At 48.1% G+C, this 26,633-nt stretch overlaps 1 protein-coding gene across 3 annotated transcripts in view; it reads left to right on the forward strand.

The window, feature by feature from the left end:
* Window positions 1-26,633, forward strand: part of LOC135525721 (homeobox protein Meis2) — a 145,257-nt gene that overhangs the window by 45,496 nt on the left and 73,128 nt on the right. For 2 of the 3 annotated variants that reach the window (XM_064953518.1, XM_064953520.1), the window contains exon 8: window positions 15,852-15,997. In XM_064953518.1, the coding sequence (XP_064809590.1) occupies window positions 15,852-15,997 (146 nt within the window). The remainder of the gene's footprint in view (window positions 1-15,851; window positions 15,998-26,633) is intronic. The other variant, XM_064953519.1, reaches the window with a different exon arrangement.

Genomic DNA, 26,633 nt, shown 5'->3' on the forward strand with positions numbered 1-26,633 from the left:
TCTCTCTCTCCAGCTATATCCCCATCGCCCATCCTCCATCAATCTGATCTCCAGATCTATCCTCTCAACCCCCCCCTAGCCACATTCTCTTCCCACCAAATTCCTCTCTTCCCAGGGTTATGAGATGGGGGTATTAAAAGTGGAAATCTCCGGCGTGAAAGCAGGACCATTCCTGTTAGAGCCACCGAGCCTGACATTCCTGTGCCCAGGCTGCCTGGGACACCCCTGGTTTTGGGTAGAGAGGGTTGCATTGGTGGAGCAGTGTGCTATGGGGGGCGAAGAGGGAACACGCTTGGCGTCAGGATACCACCAGCTCTCCACTCAGTACGCTGGCCTGTAAACGACGGCCCCTGCCTCTTCTATAATGGGGGGATTTCTCGGCGGGTTGAGAAGGGGTTATGGGTGATGAATTGGGTTTTTAGTGAGCTCATTAGGAAGCCAAACATAGTTTAGACTGGCGGAGCGGGGCAGCAGCGCAGTAATCAGTTCTGCTCGCTTTGTTCCCTCCCTCTGGGACATTTGTGAGAAAAAAGAAAGAAAAAATTCATGGCAGTTGGCTGATGAGAGGGCTGCCGAGCAGAGGCTACAATCTGATGGTTGACTTGTTGATTTATAAACCTTTTCATTCATTTTCTCTCCCATACCCCCATTTTGTAACATACTCCCCCACCACCAATATCTGTAAGCCCCCACTTCAGTGCCAATGTCCGTGGGGTGTGGCAGGCCATGGAAGCCAGTAATAACTCCAATGTGTCCTGCACTCCAACAAAAAATGTGTTTGTTTGAGTTTGATGTGTAATTGGGGGTAGAGAATCACTAGCAATGTTGCTATCATCATCCACCCGCTGCCTGTAACATGGTGAGTGAGCCATGGTGCTGTATCACAAACTGCACTCTGCCAAAAAGGGGAACCCCTAATTCTGTGAATTCCTCTTCCTGATGTTTTTATGGAGAAGACTTTGATATGGATCTCCTAGGGATTAATAAAGCCATATAGCCCGTAGCTGGCACACAAATCAATCACATGATGAACTGCTTCTCTCTCTCTCTCTCTCTCTCTCTCTCTCTCTCTCTCTCTCTCTCTTTCTTTGTTTTCTTTTTATCCCTCTGCTCTATTCTCTCCGTTCACAATCTCATTCATTGCTGAAAGGAGGAGAAAAAACACCCCCTATTTTGTGGTGAATATTGATGTCACGTCTTCTAGGAATAGTGGGTTTGGAGTCAGGCGCAGAGGGCAGAGGGTTCGGACAATCGTATTTTATTCCGGTACAAACATTCACGCCAAAACACCAGGAGCATAATACTGACCGGCCCAAACACAGGACCCCAACACAGGACCCAAACACAGGACCCCAACACAGGACCCCAACACAGGACCCCAACACAGGACCCCAACACAGGACCCAAACACAGGACCCAAACACAGGACCCCAACACAGGACCCCAACACAGGACCCCAACACAGGACCCAAACACAGGACCCCAACACAGGACCCCAACACAGGACCCAAACACAGGACCCAAACACAGGACCCCAACACAGGACCCCAACACAGGACCCCAACACAGGACCCCAACACAGGACCCCAACACAGGACCCAAACACAGGACCCCAACACAGGACCCCAACACAGGACCCCAACACAGGACCCCAACACAGGACCCCAACACAGGACCCAAACACAGGACCCCAACACAGGACCCCAACACAGGACCCCAACACAGGACCCAAACACAGGACCCCAACACAGGACCCCAACACAGGACCCAAACACAGGACCCAAACACAGGACCCCAACACAGGACCCCAACACAGGACCCAAACACAGGACCCAAACACAGGACCCCAACACAGGACCCAAACACAGGACCCAAACACAGGACCCCAACACAGGACCCCAACACAGGACCCCACAGGACCCCAACACAGGACCCCAACACAGGACCCCAACACAGGACCCCAACACAGGACCCAAACACAGGACCCAAACACAGGACCCCAACACAGGACCCCAACACAGGACCCAAACACAGGACCCCAACACAGGACCCCAACACAGGACCCAAACACACAGGACCCCAACACAGGACCCAAACACAGGACCCCAACACATGACCCCAACACAGGACCCAAACACAGGACCCCAACACAGGACCCAAACACAGGACCCCAACACAGGACCCAAACACAGGACCCCAACACAGGACCCCAACACAGGACCCCAACACAGGACCCCAACACAGGACCCAAACACAGGACCCAAACACAGGACCCAAACACAGGACCCAAACACAGGACCCCAACACAGGACCCCAACACAGGACCCCAACACAGGACCCCAACACAGGACCCAAACACAGGACCCCAACACAGGACCCAAACACAGGACCCCAACACAGGACCCCAACACAGGACCCCAACACATGACCCAAACACAGGACCCCAACACAGGACCCAAACACAGGACCCCAACACAGGACCCCAACACAGGACCCCAACACAGGACCCCAACACAGGACCCCAACACAGGACCCAAACACAGGACCCCAACACAGGACCCAAACACAGGACCCAAACACAGGACCCAAACACAGGACCCCAACACAGGACCCCAACACAGGACCCCAACAGTCCGGAGAAAATAAAATACAAATCCACAAACTAGCAGAGGAACAATCCTGCACAAACATAGGCGGGCTTATCAGGCTTAAATAGACATAAATCAAGAAACAAAACAAGAGACAGTTGCAACCAATAAGGCCAAACGAACAGAAAAGGAAAAAGGGATCGGTGGCGGCTAGTCGACTGGTGACGGCGAGTGCCGAGCGCCTCCCGAACAGGCAGGGGAGACACCTTCGGTGGGAGTCGTGACAATTGATGCAGTTTGCTCTGCTAATTTTCATGCTCCTTCCAATTAATTGAACATGACCCAGTTTTGCTTCCGGGGGGCACCCATTCACCCATCTATGCTGAGGCAAGACCTACCCTAAGAAGAGATGAAGTCCCCAGCTCTAAGCCATGCACCATCCACAGCCTGTGGTTTTGTTTTCTGCCACAGTAATAAAGATATCAAAGCTGAACAGGGGCAGAGGGGACATGTGTCATTTTAACCAGGCAGAGAGAGAATAGTGCCATTGTACCAAGATCATCTTGCGGGAGGACAGAGCAGAGGAGGGGAGGGGAGGGACTGGTTAGGCAGCAAGGCTTCTGAAGGAGATTTGATCTTTACGAGATGGCGGATCATGCACTTAGATAACCTTTTGGGAGCTATTCTAGCAGTCTGATTTGGGAAGAGTTAAGGAGGGAAGAGAAGGGAAGGAAACAGAAGATTATTCACAATGTTTTTGTGCGAGTGGTGCAGCGTGAAGACATAGAGGAGTTGAGGGGGAACAGAACAGGGTGGAGTTGTCAGCGAAGTAGCTAGTGTGAAATCTTTGGTCGAGACCCAAGGCCCCTCATTGGGCACTGATCTCCGGGGGGGGGGGGGACCATTTCTAGTCACTGTTATTTCTTTCTTATTTGTTTTATTTTGTCCATACCTTTCCCCTTCCCATGACAGAGTTGTGATCGGGTGGGTGGTTTGGGTTGTTGCTCTCCGTCTCCTGCAAATGATCCCTTTGGAATTCATGCCAATTGGATCCTGACATCTGCAACAGTCTGCCTCCTTTTCCTTCTCATCTTTATTCCATCTACTTTTAGATGTTTTTTTCTCTCCAAACTGGATGGCCGGAACTGAACTAGCCTCGATGAGAGAGTAGCGTTACTCCTTCAAGGCCCAAGTTGAGGCTGCTACTAAAACTACAGGCTGTTGTTTGAATAATCTTTATATAGATTCAGTGATATCTTTGTGCAGATAATCACCTTTTTATCACATCCAAGGAATCCAGCTAGGTTTCTGTAAAACATTCCCCTTGAAGCTGGAACCCTTAATGGTGAAACAGCCATATTCTTTTGGGATATTACAACAAACAAAGAAGTTACTGCAAACAAAAAACAGCAAAATATCTACTGCAATGTGGTTAGAGCGGTGTGGCTAGTAACCGAAAGGTTGCTGGATCGAATTCCCGAGCTAAAAAGGTGAAAATCTGACCGAACAAGGCAGTTAACCCACTGTTCCCCTGGTAGGCTGTCATTGTAAATAAGAATTTGTTCTTAACTGACTTTCCTAGTTAAATAAAGTCTAAAAAAAACTAAGAACATGCTTGGCACAAATGAAAGGTTTGGTGACTCCTAAAATCATCAGCACCAAATGATTAATCAACTCATGGAGAAGTGGAAGTAGAGATCTCGGTCGGGGCTGCCAGAATAATCAGAGTCGTAACCAGGAGCAGCAGCCAATCAGAGAGAGGGCCAGGAGAAGGAGCAGCAGCCAATCAGAGAGAGGGCCAGGAGAAGGAGCAGCGGCCTATCAGAGAGAGGGCCAGGAGAAGGAGCAGCGGCCTATCAGAGAGAGAGCCAGGAGCATCAGCCATTGTTGGCCTCTCAAAGGCCCTATTTATGATGTAATGAGATGATTGTTGTTACAGGTAGCAGGTTAATTACACTGGTAATTATCCCTAGCCCAAAGCCTTTGATTGTATACATAGCCCAGATTTCAGGCTTATTGAAAGATTCCTATTGCATGGAACCACAGGCCCCAGCAGCACTAGGGAGAAAAGTAGGGACCCTACCATTTCAGCGCACTCTCCTTTGTGGGCCCAGGGGAGAGGCTGTAGGTGAGTGGGGTTAGGCTGTGGGGGAGTGGGGAGAGGCTGAAGGGAAGTGGAGAGAGGCTGTAAGGGAGAGGCTGTAGGGTACTGGGGAGAGGCTGTAGGGGAGTGGAGAGAGGCTGTAAGGGAGAGGCTGTAGGGTACTGGGGAGAGGCTGTAGGGGAGTGGGGTTAGGCTGTAGGGGTAGAGGGGAGAGGCTGAAGGGAAGTGGAGAGAGGCTGTAAGGGAGAGGCTGTAGGGTACTGGGGAGAGGCTGTAGGGGAGTGGAGAGAGGCTGTAAGGGAGAGGCTGTAGGGTACTGGGGAGAGGCTGTAGGGGAGTGGAGAGAGGCTGTAAGGGAGAGGCTGTAGGGTACTGGGGAGAGGCTGTAGGCGAGTGGAGAGAGGCTGTAGGGTACTGGGGAGAGGCTGTAGGGGAGTGGGGTTAGGCTGTAGGGGAGTGGGGTTAGGCTGTGGGGGAGTGGGGTTAGGCTGTGGGGGAGTGGGGAGAGGCTGAAGGGAAGTGGAGAGAGGCTGTAAGGGAGAGGCTGTAGGGTACTGGGGAGAGGCTGTAGGGGAGTGGGGTTAGGCTGTAGGGTACTGGGGAGAGGCTGTAGGGGAGTGGGGAGAGGCTGTAGGGGAGTGGGGTTAGGCTGTGGGGGAGTGGGGAGAGGCTGAAGGGAAGTGGAGAGAGGCTGTAAGGGAGAGAGTGTAGGGTACTGGGGAGAGGCTGTAGGGGAGTGGGGTTAGGCTGTAGGGGAGTGGGGAGAGGCTGAAGGGAAGTGGAGAGAGGCTGTAGGGTACTGGGGAGAGGCTGTAGGGTACTGGGGAGAGGCTGTAGGGGAGTGGGGTTAGGCTGTAGGGGAGTGGGGAGAGGCTGAAGGGAAGTGGAGTGAGGCTGTAAGGGAGAGGCTGTAGGGTACTGGGGAGAGGCTGTAGGGGAGTGGGGAGAGGCTGTAGGGGAGTGGGGAGAGGCTGAAGGGAAGTGGAGAGAGGCTGTAAGGGAGAGGCTGTAGGGTACTGGGGAGAGGCTGTAGGGGAGTGGGGAGAGGCTGTAGGGGAGTGGGGAGAGGCTGAAGGGAAGTGGAGAGAGGCTGTAGGGTACTGGGGAGAGGCTGTAGGGTACTGGGGAGAGGCTGTAGGGGAGTGGGGTTAGGCTGTAGGGGAGTGGGGAGAGGCTGAAGGGAAGTGGAGTGAGGCTGTAAGGGAGAGGCTGTAGGGTACTGGGGAGAGGCTGTAGGGGAGTGGGGAGAGGCTGTAGGGGAGTGGGGAGAGGCTGTAGGGGAGTGGGGAGAGGCTGTAGGGGAGTGGGGTTAGGCTGTAGGGGAGTGGGGAGAGGCTGAAGGGAAGTGGAGAGAGGCTGTAAGGGAGAGGCTGTAGGGTACTGGGGAGAGGCTGTAGGGGAGTGGGGAGAGGCTGTAGGGGAGTGGGGAGAGGCTGTAGGGGAGTGGGGAGAGGCTGTAGGGGTAGAGGGGAGAAGCTGTAGGCGAGAAGGGAGAAGCTGTAGGGTACTGGGGAGAGGCTGTAGGGGAGATGGGAGAGGCTGTAGGGGAGATGGGAGAGGCTGTAGGGGTAGAGGGGAGAAGCTGTAGGCGAGAAGGGAGAAGCTGTAGGGGAGTGGGATGAGGCTGTAGGGGAGATGGGAGAGGCTGTAGGGGAGAGGGGAGAAGCAGTAGGGGAGTGGGAAGAGGCTGTAGGGGAGATGGGAGAGGCTGTAGGGGAGTGAGGAGAAATGTAAGGAGGATGCCTTGCTTTGCTTTTAGACCATATTTTGGGTTTGGCCTATGTCCAATCCTTTTCTTCCCCTAACTCACTCTTTACTGCCTTTCCCTCCCTGCCTCTACTTCCTCTTCTCTTTCCACTGCCCCAAACTTACCCCCTCCACCCCACTCTTCTGAAGTATGGAGAGATGTGCACTATGGGCTACGGTAGAGCTGGGTCTGTGAGAGGAGAGAGAGAGAGAGAGGCCTAGTATCTGTGAAGAGGTAGGTGATAGTTATCTGCAGCATTCCTGGGATGACTGAGAAGTATCTGCCTGATGGCAGGGTTAGGGGACTAGGATAAGGGAGAGGGAGAGGAGGAAGAGGCGCAGGAGTTGAGCAACCAAATGGCCTTGCCTTGCCGGCTTTCCTGCTCTCTTTCCAGCCTGTCTGCCTGTCTGTCTTCCCACATTCAGGAAAAAAGCCATCTAATTAGAAGCTCTTATTCCACGTAATTTAAGGGAACACTTCATGTGTTTTTTCTGCAGAGACAACTGCACATTACTCCTCATGCACAAGGACCCACTCAGTCAGTCATAACTGCAGCTGTGTTAAGATAGACCTTTATTTCTCTGGGTGTGTATACAGGTGTGAGAATATTTGGAAGTCCTCTGGCCTGGTGTTCACCGCTGGTAAAATTGTAAAAGGCAGGGAAGCGACACCTGAATTTGGCATCAGGAGTGAAGGAGGGCGGTAGGGAGAGGAGGGTGAGTGTAATTGCTGCGACAAGTTTTAGAGCTGTTAATGACTCCCGGCATAGCGCTCCCAATTTGTCAGCATGCTTGGTGTTTATTAAGCTGTTGTTTTACGGTCCAGTGCAAGGGCTGCTGCTTGTTTAAGCAGAGATCAGCACATAATGACTAAAACATCGCTGGCCTTAGTGGTCAACACAATAAAACAATTCCATTTATGCCTGCCGAGTGGTGCAAAGGTCTAATGCACTGTGCCAGAGGCATCACTACAGACCCAGGTTCGACCCATGAGGCGGCACACAATTGGACCAGCTTTGTCCGCGTTAGGGGAGGGTTTGGCCATCTGGGGTGTCCTTGTCCCATCGCACTCTAGTAACTCACTGTGGCGGCCTGCGCATGCACGCTGACTTCGGTCGTCAACTGTGTGGTGTTTCCTCCGACACATTGGTGCGGCGGGCTTCCGGGTTAAGCGATCAGTGTGTCAAGAAGCAGTGCAGCATGGCGGAGTTGTGTTTTGGAGGATGCATGGCTCTCGAGGTTCGCCTCTCCCGAGTCCGTATGGGGGTTGAAGCGATGGGACAAGACTGTAACTACCAATTGAGTAGATAAAGGGGTAAAAAGTTTTTGGGGAATTACATAAAATAAAATATATGACGACTCAGTAAGGGTTTAGGGCTTTTTAAAGTATGAAAATAATAATATTTTACATAGGAGCAGGAGGATAGGGGCATCTAAATAAATTGCATATTGCTAGCATGTTGGAGTGTGTGTTTTGTTATTTGACGTGTTTCCATATTGCTAGCATGTTGGAGTGTGTGTTTTGTTATTTGAGGTGTTTCCATATTGCTGGCATGTTGGAGTGTGTGTTTTGTTATTTGAGGTGTTTGCATATTGCTGGCATGTTGGAGTGTGTGTTTTGGTATTTGAGGTGTTTCCATATTGCTGGCATGTTGGAGTGTGTGTTTTGTTATTTGAGGTGTTTCCATATTGCTGGCATGTTGGAGTGTGTGTTTTGTTATTTGAGGTGTTCGCATATTGCTAGCATGTGGTTGGGACTAGAAAACCTGTAATCCCATGGGCAGAGGGCCAGCCATACCCCTGCCTGCTGGAGTGTGAATAGAGGAACTGCGTGTGTGTGTGTGCGCGTGCGTCAGGAACATGTGGTCCCAGTGCCGTAGAGGGCCCTGCGTAAATCCTGAGTAAATAAAAGGGGGAAAGCCTGGACAAAAGAGGAGCCCCCACTGCTTCCCTCATTCACAGCCATTTGGGGGACTGAATGTGCTAAACGCTGCTTATGCCGGCTGAAAAGTTGAGGAGAAGAAGAAGGAAAAGGCTTTAAATCCCCCTTCTTTTCTCTCTTTTCTCTCTGGCCAGGCCTGTGAGGGTGGGGAGGAGGTGGAGTTACAGGCAGTGAAGAGAGGGTGAAGGGGGTGTGGGTGTGGAGGTTCAGGCAGTGTGGAGGGGTGTGGGGGGGAGGTGGAGGTCCAGGCAGTGTGGAGGGGTGTGGGGGGGAGGTGGAGGTCCAGGCAGTGTGGAGGGGTGTGGGGAGGAGGGGGAGGTCCAGGCAGTGTGGAGGGGTGTGGGGAGGAGGGGGAGGTCCAGGCAGTGTGGACAGGTGTGGGGAGGGGGTGGAGGTCCATGTAGTGTGGAGGGGTGTGGGGAGGGGGTGGAGGTCCAGGCAGTGTGGAGGGGTGTGGGGAGGGGGTGGAGGTCCAGGCAGTGTGGAGGGGTGTGGGGAGGGGGTGGAGGTCCAGGCAGTGTGGAGGGGTGTGGGAAGTGGGTGGAGGTCCAGGCAGTGTGGAGGGGTGTGGGGAGGGGGTGGAGGTCCAGGCAGTGTGGAGGCGTGTGGGAAGGGGGTGGAGGTCCAGGCAGTGTGGAGGGGTGTGGGAAGTGGGTGGAGGTCCAGGCAGTGTGGAGGGGTGTGGGGAGGGGGTGGAGGTCCAGGCAGTGTGGAGGGGTGTGGGAAGGGGGTGGAGGTCCAGGCAGTGTGGAGGGGTGTGGGAAGTGGGTGGAGGTCCAGGCAGTGTGGAGGGCTTTGGGGAGGGGGTGGAGGTCCAGGCAGTGTGGAGTGGTGTGGGGAGGGGGTGGAGGTCCAGGTAGTGTGGAGGGGTGTGGAAAGTGGGTGGAGGTCTAGGTAGTGTGGAGGGGTGTGGGGAGGGTGTGGAGGTCCAGGCAGTGTGGAGGGGTGTGGGAAGAGGGTGGAGGTCCAGGCAGTGTGGAGATCCAAGGTAAAGGAGGCTGAGATGGCCCCTGCTGTTCCCTCTGTGTTTCACTGTTTCCAATGGGCCGAGCACAGTGCCCTGGGGAACCCCCCAAAAAGTCCTCCACCTCACATTCTCTCCCTCCCCGGTGTGGCACAGTTGGGGGGGGGGGGTTGTTGTAATTAGTCACTTTAACCACAGCCTCTGTAAGCCACTGGCTCCACACTCATGCTCTATTACGCTCGGGCCCAGCAGCGCAATCCTCTGGTAATGCTCTGAAAGCATACACTGCCCATCCAGCCCTATCAGTAGCAATCTGCATGAGTATAATAATAGTATTGCGCTCTCTAAGGACAAATAAGTGTGCTCTATTTTATAAGCCCCACAATGTGTGGTTTAGAATGTGGTTTCTGAATCATTGGAAGAGTTATTACTCAGCCATGAATGGTTTGGGTGTACTGGAATAGTAGGGTAGGACATTCTTGTATTATTGATAGGGCCACAACATGTGTAACTAGTGGTTTCATAGTGTTTTCAGCCCTGGCACCTACTGCATCCCCGATATAGTGTAGTGTATCACACCCATTCTGCATTCACCTGTTACAGTTTTTTTCGATTGCTAAATGACAGTGGGCACAACTGGAGTCACATGTGCAAAACTCTAATTACAGTCTGCACTACCAACAGTCACCTGAGCTAAACAGTTCACATCACCTGCAAAACTCATTCCAAGCAACACAACTCTTAACACATGGCTCAAAACACGCTCAGTGCAGCCAAACACTATGCACAACCCTCACTGAGATAACACACACTGTCACTCAGAACACACTGAGAGTAAAAACACTAGCATCAAACACCAATACAGAAAATACAAACTTTTCATCTTTACAGTTTGAACAATTTCAGTGACTTCATACAAAGTAATATTTTCTTCAAAGAAAAGAGTGACATTCTTTCACATGATTTATTAACATTTTTAGAACATATCAATTCTTTAAAGTAAATGAAAATTAGCAGTTTGCTTCAATAGTCTGTAGTAATTTACGGAATTACAGTAATGAGAAAAAAAGGTAGAAACTAAAAGTACATACTGTAATTCAAACAAATAATTGAAGGGCTAATCCTGCCTCAGGTTTTCTTCAACATCACATCTAATGTTTTCTCTTGCCATGCACCTGGGGAAGAACCTTCTGGAGTGCCTTATCCCATCCCTGGCAGTCCTCTGGACTCGTGTCCTCACATCCGGTACGCATGGCTTCCAAAAGATAACATTTGGTTATGTGGGTGGTGACCAAACACTTTCCACCTCCAGGCAGAGAAAAACTCCTCTATTGGGTTGAGGAAGGGTGAGTATGCAGGGAGGTACAAAACCATAAATCTGTGATGTGCTGCAAACCAATCTGTGAAAGCTGCACAGTGGTGAAAAGCAACGTTATCGCAAACTATGACAAAAACTTGGGGGTTTCTTACTGGCTCCCCCTGTTCTGCTGGCACTAGCTGAGCATAGAGCTGTTCTAGGAAAGCTATAAGCCTTTCTGTGTTGTATGGGCCAATGAGTGGTGTGTTGAGAAGCAAACCATCATTGGCCATTGCAGCACACATGGTGATATTTCCCCCCCTTTGGCCTGGAACCTCCACAGTGGCCCTTTGACCTATAACATTCCTTCCTCTGCGCCGTGTTTTGGCAAGGTTAAATCCAGGTTCATCGATAAATACAAATGAATGTGGTCTTTCCAGTGCTTCCACCTCCATGACTCTGAAAAACAGTAATTGCACAGTTTTACTGTAGAAATGCTAGTGTTTTCTTTTACTGTAAATATTTTGTATAGCTGTGTACGTAACCTCAGACGTCTTACCTGGACATATTGGTATCTTTGCTCTTTTACCCGTTCACTGTTTCTCTCGAACAGTACAGTGTATAACTGTTTCATTGTAACTTGGTGTTTCTTTAGGACTCGAGCAATAGTTGTTGTGCTGACAGAATTAACATTTTCAAATATATCATTATCAGCCAGCACTCTATCTTGAATCTCCCGCAGTTTTATTGCATTGTTGACAACAACCATGTCAACAATAGCATTTTCCTGCGCATCTGAAAATATTTTTCCTCTATTTTACAGTCAAACTTACTGTAATATATATCTGTGTAAATATTCTATAATTGCAATACAAAATAGATTCCTGTAATGTTTTCATTTACTGCAAGGATGTAACTCTCACCTGTTTGTATGATGGAAAATTCGCATTACAGATGCCACTGTGGATCTTTGCAGATTGGGTTGCACCCTCAACCCTGCCTCTCTCAATGAGAGACCATGGTTCACGACATGGTCTATAAGTGTAGCCCTTATTTAATCTGAAATAACAGCTCTTTGTCTTCCTCCACGCATCCGCCCTCTCCCTGCCACCCTTCTCCCTCCACAAACCCATCTTTCTCGTTCCATTTCCAAAATGAGTCTTTCTGAGCTCTACCTATATATACTGTAATATGTGTGTGTGTTCACTAACAAGTCTAAAACAAGACACCTGCTTAGCCTTTCAGCTGAAATTGCAATCAGCAGAGTTTGAAAGGCACAAGGCTGACATCTATTCCGTTTTGAATGTGTGGTTCACAGTTTTGACAGCAGTGTGTTAGCATTTGAACAAAGTGCTGTAAATCCACAGTGTTGTGCAGGTTGTGGTTAAAATCATGGGATAAGTGTGTAGAGTTTTGAAAACTGTGTTCAAGCAATGAAAAACGAACTAGAGTTTGGTCCACATGAACTGCTGCTGTGCAGACTGTAGTTAGAGTTTTGCACATGTGACTTCAGTTGTGTCCACTGTCGTTTAGCAATCGAAAAAAACTGTAACAGAGACCCAGACCCTGAATGAGGATTTCTTTTATTCATACTGACATTTGCAAAGTGTGGTGGTGGTAGTAATATATTTATATTTACAGTCCTATTGCAGCTTGTTAATGAGCTCAAACCTGAGACCAATTTACTAGCAGGGAGATATCTGAATGCATTTTTAGTAACTGCCTATTGGTGATGAGAGAGCTGATCTGAGCTACTAGCAGGGAGATATCTGAATGCATTTTTAGTAACTGCCTATTGGTGATGAGAGAGCTGATCTGAGTGTAATGTCTTCTGTGCCTGCCTGGTTGTTTACTGGCGTGCGCTCACTCTTTGCGTCCGGTCATTCCTCCCTGCCTATAATGCTCCCTGCTCTCTATCCGTGCATATAAAAACATGAACATAATTTAATTGTGAGCACTTTAAGTCAAGAGAGAAGGGGGTAGAGAGATAGCGAGAGAGAGCGAGAGAGAGGGAGAAGGAGGAAAGAGAGGGAGAGGGGAGAGTGAGAGAGTCTTTTTTCCATCTCCAAGGGCACTGCTTTTCCAAAAGTGCCTGAGGCTAAGCTCCAGCACCTCCCCCAGGCCCTCTGCCCGCCTCATAATAGCCATCCCCCATCTGTGTGACACGGGCAGATGATGGGACGCTTCCCCTGTCCCACTTGGTTTTTTTCTCCCATTTTTTTTGTGCAGAGTGCACATCCACACAGGTTAAAATGCCAGAGTTGCCAGGGAACAGTCAGAAGCCATTAGCGTTTGAGACAATTTGCCCTGCAGCACTCCATCTCCGACTCATAGGGAAGCAGTAGGGGTGGATGTAAATCACCAGCTCTCCTTTAGATGTAATGAGGTTGTGTAAGTTGGGCCTTCTCTTCTTCTTTCTTTCTCCTCCCTCACTCCTCTCATTATTTGATTATTTCCATCTCTTTGGGCCAGCCTTCACATTCTTTCCACTTCCTGTGTGCGATGTTTGTGTACACATTATGCAGATGTATATTTACATGTTTACCTATGTATATCATAAAGAGAAGCTCATATATAACATCCCCTGTTGGCGTGCAGTATGCATATGTACACTATGTATGATGGTAGGAGTGTGTGCGCATACGTGAAAGAGAAAGACAGGGAGACAGAGAGACAGAGAGACAGAGAGACAGACAGACAGACAGACAGACAGACAGACAGACAGACAGACAGAGAGAGAGCGACAGAGAGAGAGACAGAGAGACAGAGAGACAGACAGTTAGACAGACAGACCGAGAGAGAGAGAGAGAGAGAGATGCTGAAAACCTGGGAGTCTGGTTTCTCCCTTGCGGGTCGGGGCAGGAGGGAGTGAGCAGGCAGGGTAATGAAGTGACAGGTCAGTCTGTAAATACACACAGGTCGCCCCAGACCCAGCCAGGGGGAGGCTATCGCATTGCAGTGAAAATGGAAACGTCAATAAAATGAATCTGCCAGCCTTTTTCCCACTGTGGCTCTATTGGATGAGCCGGATAACTCCCAGCAGGAAATTGATTTGGAAACTAGCTCCCAAAAAACAACAAAAACTCTAATACCCCAACATAAAAAGACTAAATCTTAACATTATTTAACCAAAAAAGGCAGCAGTGTGAAGTGCAAAAGAGTGTGAGGTCGACTCTGGTTGCTGGTGTTGTTATTGAAGTTGAAAGCAACACTGGGGGAGTTAGACTAGTCCCTGCTTCTGGGTCGCATTTCTCAGGAAGCCACACATGGTCAGGCAGGCGCTACGTCCAGGCCCCAGTTTATTGTTTTAGGCTTTCCTGAACAAGGATTCCTACTTAGCGTGGGATTTATGGCATTTGCTGCTAATGAATGCCCATTCTACAATTTTCACACTCCCAGGCGTGCCGCGTCCCCTATTCCCACATGTCCTTCAGAGCTCCTAGCTTCTTTAGCTCCACACAGGGAGGGAGCACAAAGTCGGCACTTCTCTGTTTTCCTCTGTTGTGTGGCTCCTGCACTAATGATGTGGAAGGAAAACACAGCAGACAGACAGACAGGCAGACAGGCAGGCAGGCAGGCAGGCAGGCAGGCAGGCAGGCAGGCAGGCAGACAGACAGACAGGCAGGCAGACAGGCAGGCAGGCAGGCAGGCAGGCAGGCAGGCAGGCAGACAGACAGACAGACAGACAGACAGACAGACAGACAGACAGACAGACAGACAGACAGACAGACAGACAGGGGGAATAAGTGGAAGGGGGAAGAGACTGAGGAGAGGAGGGGAGGGGGAATAAGTGGAAGGGGGAAGAGACTGAGGAGAGGAGGAGGGGCCTTAACGCTGCATGTCCTTTTATTCTTCATTTATTTTGATTACGCCACAAGCCGGATCCTTCTTCTTTCCTCTCTTTTTTTAATGTTATTAGTTCAAACATTTATGCAAGATTAGGGCTTGTATAGGTGCCCATGATTGATGTCTCCCCAAAAACAGGAAGACATGCAAGTCTGAATTTTGAGAATGTCGGGGTTCTTTTCTGCCTTAGTGGAGTTTTGCTGATCCATTATTTAGATGCCCTCAAGGAAGGCTTTCAAGGCATTTGTGCCTGGGGGCAAGAAAAAATAACTATGACTGTTAAAAGTAAATCATTTTTACTAATGCACAATTAATGGCCAGAGAAGAAGAGAGAGAAAAAATACAAAGATGGAAACTTCGGTTTAAAGGAGAGAGCCTGCCTTGATATGCGAATGTTTTCTTCCTGAAATCAAACACTGTCGGACATTAATGCAGGGAGAGAGAGCCGCCTGCCATGCTAATCTTGCGGTGGAAGGGGGAGGTGTCGCAGGGAGGGAGAGAGGATGGTGGTGAAGAAGCTGGGGGGGGGGGTTCGACTCTAGTCCATTATGTGCATCGAACTGCAACAATGAACCAGCCCAATGCACACCCCACTTCAATTCACATTCAACGTCTGTGGTTTGTTGCATGTGTGGACATGTGTATATGTGTGACTATTCATAAGACTCCCTTCTCAGTCCATCCAGGCCCTCTGGATCTGAAGTCATTACATCCTGTCAAACCTGTGTATATAACTGAATGAATGACATGAGTCCTAATGGAAGTCTTGTAGGTCATGTAGCCCCAAACCTGAAGCCTTCTTGTTGTTTTTTCTTCTTCTTTCTCCTACTGAACCGTCTGGAGAGGGAAGTGTTTCTGCTTCTAACCAAAACAACTGTCCATCTATTCCACTCTGCTGGTCTGGGTGGAAGACCTCACCTCTCGTTTTTTTAAATGTAGTTGTTGAACCTTTATTCAACTAGACAAGTCAGATAAGAACAAGTTCTTATTTACAATGACGGCCTACCAAAAGGCCTCCTGCAGGGACGGCGGCTGGGATGAAAATAAAATAAAAAATACGATATAAGTAGAGGACAAAACACACAACAAGAGAGACAACACAACACTACATAAAGAGAGACCTAAGACACTTTTTATATACTGTAAACCCCTATCCCTATGTGCCTAAATCCCACTACCTCTGTGCAGGCTTTGGCATAGTCCTCCATCTAACTTAGATAACCCACTGGGCTGGCGTCTTATATATATTAGGCTTCGCTTACTAGGGTTCTATCTACCCCTTTGTGTTGATACTGCCCAAGCTTACTATTGGTCCATCTTCTGTCCTAGGCTGCTATTTAAACCTATGTCTTGTTTCTGTCTAGGAGATGGTTTAGAGAACAGCGTGGCGTCCCCTGGCACAGGTGATGACGACGACCCGGACAAGGAGAAGAAGAGACAGAAGAAGCGCGGTATCTTCCCCAAGGTGGCCACCAACATCATGAGGGCGTGGCTGTTCCAGCATCTCACGGTGAGTACCCACATAGTGGAGCACCTGTCGTACACAGACACTCACATGTACGAACCGTGAGATGCTGGAACAGACACGCCCTCATGATGTTTGTGGCCATCTTGGGGAAGTTGCCGCATGTACACATGCACATATATACACACTCACGTACACACACACACACAAACACACACACACACACACACACACACACACACAAACACACACACACACACACACACACACACACACACACACACACACACACACACACACACACACACACACACACACACACACACACACACACACACACACACACCTGTCACTCACGCTCGGATCAACTCAATCAAGTCAATCAGACATCCCAGTTTGCTCTGCTGAAAAGCCTCAGAGATGTGGATGTAGAGCTGACACCTAGCCTAGCGTAGCATTGCCGTCAGCAGTCCTGGCCACTGGTTTGTCACATACTGGATATTGGCGCTTTGTTTATTCTAAACTGACAGCTATGGGGAAGGGTTTTCGATGAGAATCAGGTTCATTTTTATAGAGGGAAGTGTGTGTGTGTTTTATATGTGTGTTACGTCAGTGTCATTTCATTGTTAGCATTGCTTTTTACATGAAAATAAAACTATTAGAGACATGTTTTGATAGCACTTATGCCTTGAGCATTAACAGCACAAACATGTTGTTGAATTTCCTGTAAATACCCACCAAATGGGTCAAACTGGCATCCATCTAATACTGCGGTGTTACAAGAAGAGCACATAACAGTTTTATTGTAATTATGAACCTAAAATGTGGAGCTTTTTTTCACTCTTGATGGTCATTTAATATATATATAATATATATATGGAGAAGACATCCAAATATTCATTCAGTCTGTTTGAGGTTAAGATGGCAGCTCTCCATAGCTCAGAGGAGCTTGTTTGTTTGTTTCGGTCTCTCTTTGCCGAACACTTAAATCAGACATCTGACAACGGCTCATTCACTTCAGTAGGCAAAGAGTGACGCTACACCTTGGATGAATTATTCAGAGGACACAATGATTCTGGGGATCATTTTGGAAATGAGTCTGTGTGGGTGGAGGGTGTGGGGGCTAAGTCGGTGGAGGATGTGGGGGCTATGTGGGTGGAAGGTGTGGGGACTATGTGTGTATGTGCTTGCATATCTGTGTGCACGTGTGGGTGTGTGCACACTCTTATTAGTAGGGTGGGTCCCTGTTATGCTGCTGTAAAGTCAGGATTCACTGAACAGAGTGGGTGTGTGCAGTGGGGTGAGGCAGCTAGCCAGGAAGCATGGTCAAAGAGAAGGGAGTGTGTGCGGGGAGGTGGGAGGGATGGGGTGGTCATATCCCACCTCCCTCTATGATGTCAGGACATTATCAGAGCAGAGGTCTGTATTGATTTGGACAGGGAGGTGGAAGGGACACACAAGCTGGTGCCTGCTGACCATGTGGACTTGTTAGAATGGACAGAGTGATAGTAGAAGGGAGGAGGGGGTGAATGGAGAAGAAGAGTGAGAGAGGGAGCCAGGGCAGGTCAGAACCCTAGGATGATCCTGACCCTCTCACTTAAGAGGGTCAGGTGCCCCCTGCTGTACCCCCATTGCCCGCGTTTCCCAAAGCCTCTGCCCCCCTGATTACCTAACCAGCAAATACAGCCAGCAAATACAGCCTAATTGAAAGGGCTGTAAATCCATTAAATATTGGTCAGGGATAATCAGGAGTGATTTAATCACTTTGATCTATTCAGGAGCAGTGGTCCTGCAGCAGCACAGCCATTAGCCTCACGGCAACGCAGCAAAGCACAGTGCTTATTATTCTCATCATTATCTTAATGTTTTTACTGATGTTCATGGCTAGGCTACATCTCCTAGGCTGGATATTTCTCCCCAACCCACAGAATAGAATGGGCTTCATTTGAAAGCTGACTGCGTGTGTGAGGGAGAGAAAAAACGAATACAAAAAGATCCCCTCCTCTTTCGCCCGACATGAGATGAAGTTGGACGATAGTTTAATGGGTGAAGAAGGGAAGAGGGGGGAAAAAAGGGGTGAACATTTTGGAGGCCTTCTTTGAGCCACTTAACATGGTGGTTAGACACACACAAACGCACACGCACACACACAAACGCACACGCACACACACACACACACACACACACACACGCACGCACGCACGCACGCACACACACACACACACACGTCTCCTGGTTAATTTGGTGTGCTTGTACTAATTAGAAATTTCTCGCTTTATTGAGGGATCATTAGGCATCTTTCTTGGTGACTTGAGGAATGCCCGATTGTAGGTCTCTCACAGTTCCAACGTTTCGCTGCTCCAAAAAAGGAGAGAAAGAAACACAGAAGGCTTTGCAGCCTCTCCAGCAATTTCCTTTACAATTTTTTTTAATTAAATTGAAAGAGTGGAAAGGGGAGAAGGAAAAGAAATCCCAATAGATCGAGTCCAGGGGCATTTTTTTTAAATTCAGAGAAGTAGAGCTTTTAAGACTCCTCTTTTCCCACTCTCCTTCATTACCTCTCCTGCTTTTAGATGTTTTCTCAAATCTTTGTTTGTCTGTTTTGTGAGACAACCAGGCCAGTCTTATACAAGCAATAATCCCTCCCTTTTAACCTAGCTTCATCTTTTTTTCTTAGAGAAAGAGGGCTAATTGAATTATCCCCCTCTACTCTACTCTAGCCCCCCAACCCATACACACTCACACACATACACACTCATTCACCTTTTCTTTTAATTTGTTAAGCAAATGTATTTTCCATTTAAGGATGCGTTTGTGCTGGGGTGAATTCATGGGGACTTTGGCCCCTGAATGGCCTATTGCGTCATTCTGCCATTCACACATTCATTAACTGAGGCAGAGAGTGAAAGGGAGCGGGGCTTGTATTTTCTCCAGCATGCTAGCTTCTCCTCCATGAGAGCGACCACAGGGGTCTCCTACATATGTTCTCAACATCCAGCCATTGTCACCTATTCTGAAAGAGCTCAAAAGGACGGGACCCCCTTCACACCGCGAAAAACAACACAGGCCAACAGTAACAATTGTTGGCTTTTGGATTCAGTATTATAGCTAAATCGCACCCCCCCCCCCCGCCCCCCCGCCCCCTCCTGGGTTCCCCCTGACCTCACACTCTCATGGGAGAAATCACAGGGCGGCTTTCTTCATCACAGTCAGATATGGAAAATAGTCTTTCTTCAATTGGCACTTGCCCCTCAGTCCTTCACCGGCCATCCGTCTGCCTTCAGTCAGCCCAGGGAGAATGAAGCGCAGCGTTTTGTGTGCGGCAGCCGAGATCTGATATCTTCTGTATGTAATGAATACGCCAGCAATTATTCTATAGAGTTATTGTGATAAGCCCAGCCTCTTTCATGCATGTATTCATCTAGCAGTAGAAAGCACGCGAGCTGGCATCTTTTAATGTCCCCGGTGGAATTGGCAAACTGCTGGAGAGATCAGCTGGCATAAGCCGGTAGTAGAGGGCCAGAGACAGGCTCTCCCTCCACCCCTCCCTCCCTTTCTCTCCCTCCTTCGGTCTGTGTTTCTGGATGTCTTCCAGTCACATTAAGGGAAGGGAAATCCCAGACTGTTGGTATAAGCTTTTCAATATTACAGGGAGATTATGTTATCAGAAAGGTAAACTTCACCGTTAGGGGTAAAATGGTCGACTGCGCTTCAAAGGCATGGAGGCAGAAAGGGGACGAGAGGGAGGGAGAAACTGGAGGAAGGCTCGAAGGAGAGAAGAGAAGACAGACAGGGTGAGATAGACAGACAGAGAGTGAGGTTGTGTTACTAGGCTAACTGCTAGCTGGGAGGTTTTCCATGGTAGTAAGGGGGCTGCCCCTTTGTTTGGCGAAGACAAACTCTTGAGTTATCTTAATTAGCCTTTTGGTGCCCTCAGCCTTCCTCTTTTGTAGCTCCCTGCTAGCCCTCTGTTAGGCCCCATTGCTAAGACAAGGGTCGACTAGGCAATGAAAACAGGAAGCGCTCAGATACAAAGATACCACTCCGGACCTGGCCTTGTCTTTTGACTAATCTAATCCCTCAAACACCTATCAAAATAAATAGGGGACCTCAGGAGCAGACCTAGTGGGACTAGTGAGTGAGTGGGTGAGTGTGTGAGAGAGAGAGACAGAGAGAGAGAGAGACCTAGTGGGACTAGTGAGTGAGTGGGTGAGTGTGTGAGAGAGAGAGACAGAGAGAGAGAGAGACCTAGTGGGACTAGTGAGTGAGTGGGTGAGTGTGTGAGAGAGAGAGACAGAGAGAGAGAGAGACCTAGTGGGACTAGTGAGTGAGTGGGTGAGTGTGTGAGAGAGAGAGAAAGAGACAGAGGTTGAGAGAGAGATTGATGCAGTCTGTGAAGGAAGGAGTTGCCCTCTCAGGCAGGCATCAAGCGTCTCAGGTTTTGTGCTGGGCCATGCACCCTTTGGCCGGGGTGTTTGGGGAAATGCTGTGAAGCTGCTAAGCCAGGTGTATTGCTCCCCTGGGCTCTCTGAAAGGGAAGTGATATATCCCAGGGTCCTCCATAGAGCCATGCAACACTTTCACATGGGTTACTTTGAATTCTGTTTTCTATGGAGCCCTGCTGCATATCGACTGGTATCTTAGCACAGGAAGAGTTGCAGCAATGAGACCACGAAATTGGGGAGAAAATGGGGTAAAAGTAAAACATTTTGTTATTAAATAATTAGCACAGGAGGTTGGTGGCACCTTAATTGGGGATGACAGACTCGCGGTAATGCCTGGTTGTGGAGTCAGGGGAATGGTATCAAATACATCAAACACATGGGCTCCATGTGTTTGATGCCATTCCATTTCCTCCATTCCAGACATTAGTATGAGCCGTCCTCCCCTCAGCAGCATAATTATTGGGCCATTGAGAAGATATGATCTATATTATGTAAATTTTTATCTCCTACAATTATGTCTGTATGAAGACATCTGTAAGTCAGAGTAAGAATGCCATGAGTGTCATGTCATTGTGACATGGTGACTGCCATTGAATATAGGGATCCAGGGCAAATTGGTTACACAAACATGGCTTTCAATGGTAACATAGGCAACAACAGCAATTGTAGAGAGATGTCAACTATAGTACCAACCCTGTTAATATAGAGCTTAACAAGAGTGATGACGTGATGAGTAGATGAGTAGGCCATCACAAACATCATTAGCAGACGAACACAGAACAGACAGGGCCAGCGGTCACTCTCCCCCTCAACCTAGCATTAGTCTCCATGGAGACCGGGTGCCATCCCCAGGTCGTGCCCCAATGGGGAATGGCTCTGTAAACCGGAGAGACATAAAATAGCCTGGCTATCTAGGTCATTCTGGAGACATGGGCTTGGAAGTGTTGGCAAAGTTTGATAACGGATCTTTTTCACAATCGATAAACAAGTGCTCTCGTCTGCCCACTAAAAAGAGAGGGTGTCAGTTGTGTTTGAGTAGACTAAACATTCAGACTCTCTCTCTCTCTGTAGTGTTCCCTGTCTGTCTGTCTGTCTGTCTGTCTGTCTGTCTGTCTGTCTGTCTGTCTGTCTGTCTGTCTGTCTGTCTGTCTGTCTGTCTGTCTGTCTAATCCATATGTATTGTTATGGCCACCGTTAGTGCCATTTCACTGGTACACCCCACATCCGCAAACAGTTTGAAATACAAAACAGTTCTCATTTTACAGCACTGTTTTTAAAGCTGTCTATTCCTGATTTTGTTTGCCTATACAATTTATTTTCCACTTAAGTTGGACGTGATGTTTTCTGTTTATATGGGATAAAGAGTATGTTTCCTGCTGCTCTGGGTATTCACTGGACGGTAGTGGTTGCCTTTTCTCTTCTCAGCGAGGTTGTCTTGTGTCTTGTGAGGTTCAGGAGGGGGGTGAAGGGGGGGTTGATGGGGGTTCTTAAGGGGTCACAGAGGTTCTGGACTGAAGGAGGCCCACATACTAATCTGTCATGTGCTCGTTTGCCATGTAGCCCAGAAGTCAGTTCTCCAGTCACCCATGGCAACCCAGGTGACAGTTTGGTTCACCACCGCTGCATGCCCCCCCTCCCCAAGTGTGTATGCGTGTGCTTTCACATACCACATGCCCCCAGGCTTATGTGCCTATAAGAAAGAGTGTCACCATATATGGAGTCTTTATCTCTGCCTGAAGTGTACAAAACAAAAGTGAAGCGAGAGGAGAATGGCAGTGTTTTGGAAATCACTGAAGTAAAGGATAATGAGTGAAATTAAGTTTCAGGTTTGCTGAGGTAGGACATTTTGTTCCATAGTGTGTTCCTCTAACTAACGCTGATCAGGTCGGCCACCCTGGGACGAGGTCACAAACCATCTGTTCATCACTCGCCTTGTTCAAACATGGGCCTGTGAAGTTGGGAAGCCACCGCGTGGTCAGTCAGTCCCCATCGATAAAGACACACAACTAAACCTTCCATCAAAGACAAACCCATGACAACCAAAAACTAGACGCCAATAAGTGTTTTCATTTCAATTATAGGAAATGCTTGTTGACCTGCAGAATATAGTTTTCTAGGGATTTACAAGAACAATAAATATTTTTTTCACAAGAGGAGAGAGAAAAAAAACTCCCAGAAAGTTTAGAAGGCGGTATCCAGTGACCCCCCTTCTGTTAGGCTGTATAATTACATGACAAGCCACATCAACCTTTGGTTGTTTCATGTTCGAGTCTTTTTACACTAATTTCCAGTGGTGTTTGTGTGTCGTAATTGACAGAGCCTTTTTAATGATACACACAGCCCTGTAGTGCTTAGCTGGCTGCTCCACAGGTTTAGGGAAAAACAGACGTCAATTGTTTCCCGCCCTGACATCAGACCTTTTCACTTGGCCACCTTAATCCAGATCTGTCATAGTTCCACTTCACAGATTAACAATCCAGGCTCACAGCCATGGAGAACACAGAATACAGCACAGCACTGTTGCAGTTGTTTAACACCTGCTGTGTGTATGTGTCGGTGTCTCACATAGTTCCTCATTTGCTTTCTAGATAAACAGTGTTGTATGCTGTTTATTTGAGTTTACCCTACCTGGTATTAACAGGCAGTTGTGAGGACAGCGTCTCATTCCTTCTCCCTCTCCCCCTTCCTTCCTTCCCTCCCTCCCTATTGCTAATGCACCGGCCTGCTATTCACGCCTTAATGCTCCTTGTTTAATGAAGTAGCAGAAATGAGTCCTTTCGCTAAGGAGATGTTTACAACATGTTGTTCACACTGTTTGGAGGTGATTAAGCCATGTGAAACTCTGCCAACAGAAAAACAACACTCCATAACAACAATAAAAGGACAACAAGTGAATACCGAAGGGGCCCATGTATGTATGTTACTGTTGATTTTTGCAGCCACCGAACTTAAAGAAAATCATATTTGAGAAGTTTGAATTGTTGCGTAAATTCCCCAATTTCTAACATAATTTTCTTGTTTTATTTAACTTTTATTTAACTAGGCAATTTAGTTAAGTTAAGTTCTTATTAACGATGACGGCCTACCCCGGCTAAACCCTAACCCGGACGACGCTGGGCCAATAGTGCGCCGCCCTATGGGACTCCCAAACACAGCTGGTTGTGATACAGCCTGGAGTGGAACCAGGGTCTGTAGTGACACCTCTAGCATTGAGATGCAGAGCCCCACTCGGGAGCTAAAGCTAGTCCAGTGCATCTTTAATGAAGATGCAGCTCTTAAAGAGAAGCCATTGGATATCTGATGTTCATTCAGATGGGTGTTTATAGAGCCAAGGACCTTTCTGTGCATGACCAGGGGCCCTTAGTCAGCCCCTGTTGGCCCCCTGTCGAGGTGACTGCACATGCCCTGACCTGAACAGAAGACAAACAGAGGAGAGCCTGTCGAGTGAGGATTCATAAACTACTGCTTCATAGCTGGATACTCCTCTTCTCTAAGACCTCGTGCTTCAGCGAAAACAGGCCTCAGCTACCCCCTCAACCCTCCCTCCCTCACACTGACCTAACCCACTGCTGCAGTCATAACATTGATCCATTGGCTAAGGCCAGGCCTAGCTGACGCTTTGGGACACAAGAGTGTATGATGTAATGGACTGGGGAGGAGGAGGGAGGGCAATCTGCGATACAGTATACACATGGTGCCCCATTGTGAGAACTCAAACCAAGACAGGCACTGGTACAGATGGAGAGGCCCAGATTATCTGAGGTTTTCCTTGTCCTGTTTTTTTGTACTCCATTGCAGATTGTGTTAGAAGAATGTGTTTGAGGCTTTTAAATCTTCTCAGAGAGTAATTTTCCCAGACCTCTCCTTCTCCCAACCTCACCCTGTCTTCCCTCTCCCCTATCACACCCTCCTCTGTTCCACGCCTCATGCTCAGGCCAGAGGGGGGTTGTGGTAAAATAGGAAAAGCCCCCTACAGGCTATCAGTCAGTTGAATCAGCAGTCTGTGGTGTGTTGGGTTAGTGGTGACCAGCTAAATGAGATACTGTAGTTTAGCTGCTTCTGAGCTGCAGGCCCAACCCAGAACCCCCCTTTGATATTCATCGAACAACAGGAGAAGGGGAATGCAGGGAGAAAGGAGTAGCACGAATATGGAAGTAGGAAACCAGGCTAAAGGGTAAGGAGGGAGGAGGTTGAGGGAGGAGGAGGATGGGGAAGGTTGAGAGGGGAGGGGTGAGGAGGGGGAGGTTGAAGGATGGGGGAATAGGGCACAAATCAAAAACAGACCCGGTGCTGTTTCTCTGTTTGGTTTGGGACCAAATCCCACTCCTGGAATTTTGTCAGTGGTGGAAAGTACTTAAGTAAAACATATTTAAAGTAGTGCTTAGGTAGTTTTTAGGGGTATCTGTACCTTACTTTACTATTTATGTTTCTGACAACTTTTACTTTCACTTCACTACCTTCCTTAAGACAATTATTAACTTTTTGCTCCATACATTTTACCTGACACCCAAAAGTAGTTACATTTTGGATGCTTAGCAGGACAGATAAAGGGTCCAATTCACACTCTTATCAAGACAACATCCCTGATCTTCCTTCTGCATCTGATTTGGCAGACTCACTAAACAGACAACATCCCTGGTCTTCCTTCTGCATCTGATCTGGCAGACTCACTAAACAGACAACATCCCTGGTCTTCCTTCTGCATCTGATTTGGCAGACTCACTAAACAGACAACATCCCTGGTCTTCATTCTGCAGTTGATTTGGCAGACTCACTAAACAGACAACATCCCTGGTCTTCATTCTGCATCTGATTTGGCAGACTCACTAAACAGACAACATCCCTGGTCTTCATTCTGCATCTGATTTGGCAGACTCACTAAACAGACAACATCCCTGGTCTTCCTTCTGCATCTGATTTGGCAGACTCACTAAACAGACAACATCCCTGGTCTTCCTTCTGCATCTGATTTGGCAGACTCACAAAACAGACAACATCCCTGGTCTTCCTTCTGCATCTGATTTGGCAGACTCACTAAACAGTCAACATCCCTGGTCTTCCCTACTGCATCTGATTTGGCAGACTCACTAAACAGACAACATCCCTGGTCTTCATTCTGCATCTGATTTGGCAGACTCACTAAACAGACAACATCCCTGGTCTTCATTCTGCATCTGATTTGGCAGACTCACTAAACAGACAACATCCCTGGTCTTCCTTCTGCATCTGATTTGGCAGACTCACTAAACAGACAACATCCCTGGTCTTCCCTTCTGCATCTGATTTGGCAGACTCACTAAACAGACAACATCCCTGGTCTTCCCTACTGTATCTGATCTGGCAGACTCACTAAACAGACAACATCCCTGGTCTTCCTTCTGCATCTGATTTGGCAGACTCACTAAACAGACAACATCCCTGGTCTTCCCTACTGTATCTGATCTGGCGGACTCACTAAACACACATGCTTCATTTGAAAAATGATGTCTGAGTGTTGGAGAATGCCAATGGCTTTCAGTAAAATAAATGAAACAATAATATGGCTCCATCTGGTTTGCTTATTATAAGGTATTTGAAATGATTTGTACTTTTACTTTTGATACTTAAGTATATTTTACTTAAATACTTTTATACTTTTACTCAAGGATTATTTTACTGGGTGACTTTCACTTTTACAATTGGGTACTTTTTCCACCATGACATTTTGTTGTGTGATTTTCCTCTACCTTTTCCCTCCCCTCTGTTGCTTTTCTTTTGCTCTGTGCTTATTCCAGACAGGAGATTCCTTCACAGTGGGTTCCTTATAACTAGGAGCCAAGCCTCTTGTTCTCACCTCAACTCCCCTTGCGCTCTTCCCATCTTCATTTTTTCCATTCAATAATACGGCTGTCAGACTCTTTTGTCACCAGGAAGTACAGTTTCATACAATCCAAGCAGCTACCCTTCCTGGGGTCCAGCAAAATTAAGGCAGTTTATACAACTTTAAAAACATTACAGTACATTCACATATTTCACAACACACTGTGTGCCCTCAGGCCGCTACTCCAACACTACCACATATCTTCAGTACAAAATCCATGTTATTGTGTGTGTATGCATGTGTCTGTGCCTATGTTTGTGTTGCTTCACAGTCCCCGCTGTTCCATAAGGTGTATTTTATCTGTTTTTTTTTGTGTCTAATTTCACTGCTTGCATCAGTTGTTTGATGTTGAATAGAGTTCCATGTAGTCATGGCT

This window comes from Oncorhynchus masou, chromosome 32, assembly GCF_036934945.1.
Source record: "Oncorhynchus masou masou isolate Uvic2021 chromosome 32, UVic_Omas_1.1, whole genome shotgun sequence".
NCBI classification, from domain to species: domain Eukaryota; kingdom Metazoa; phylum Chordata; class Actinopteri; order Salmoniformes; family Salmonidae; genus Oncorhynchus; species Oncorhynchus masou.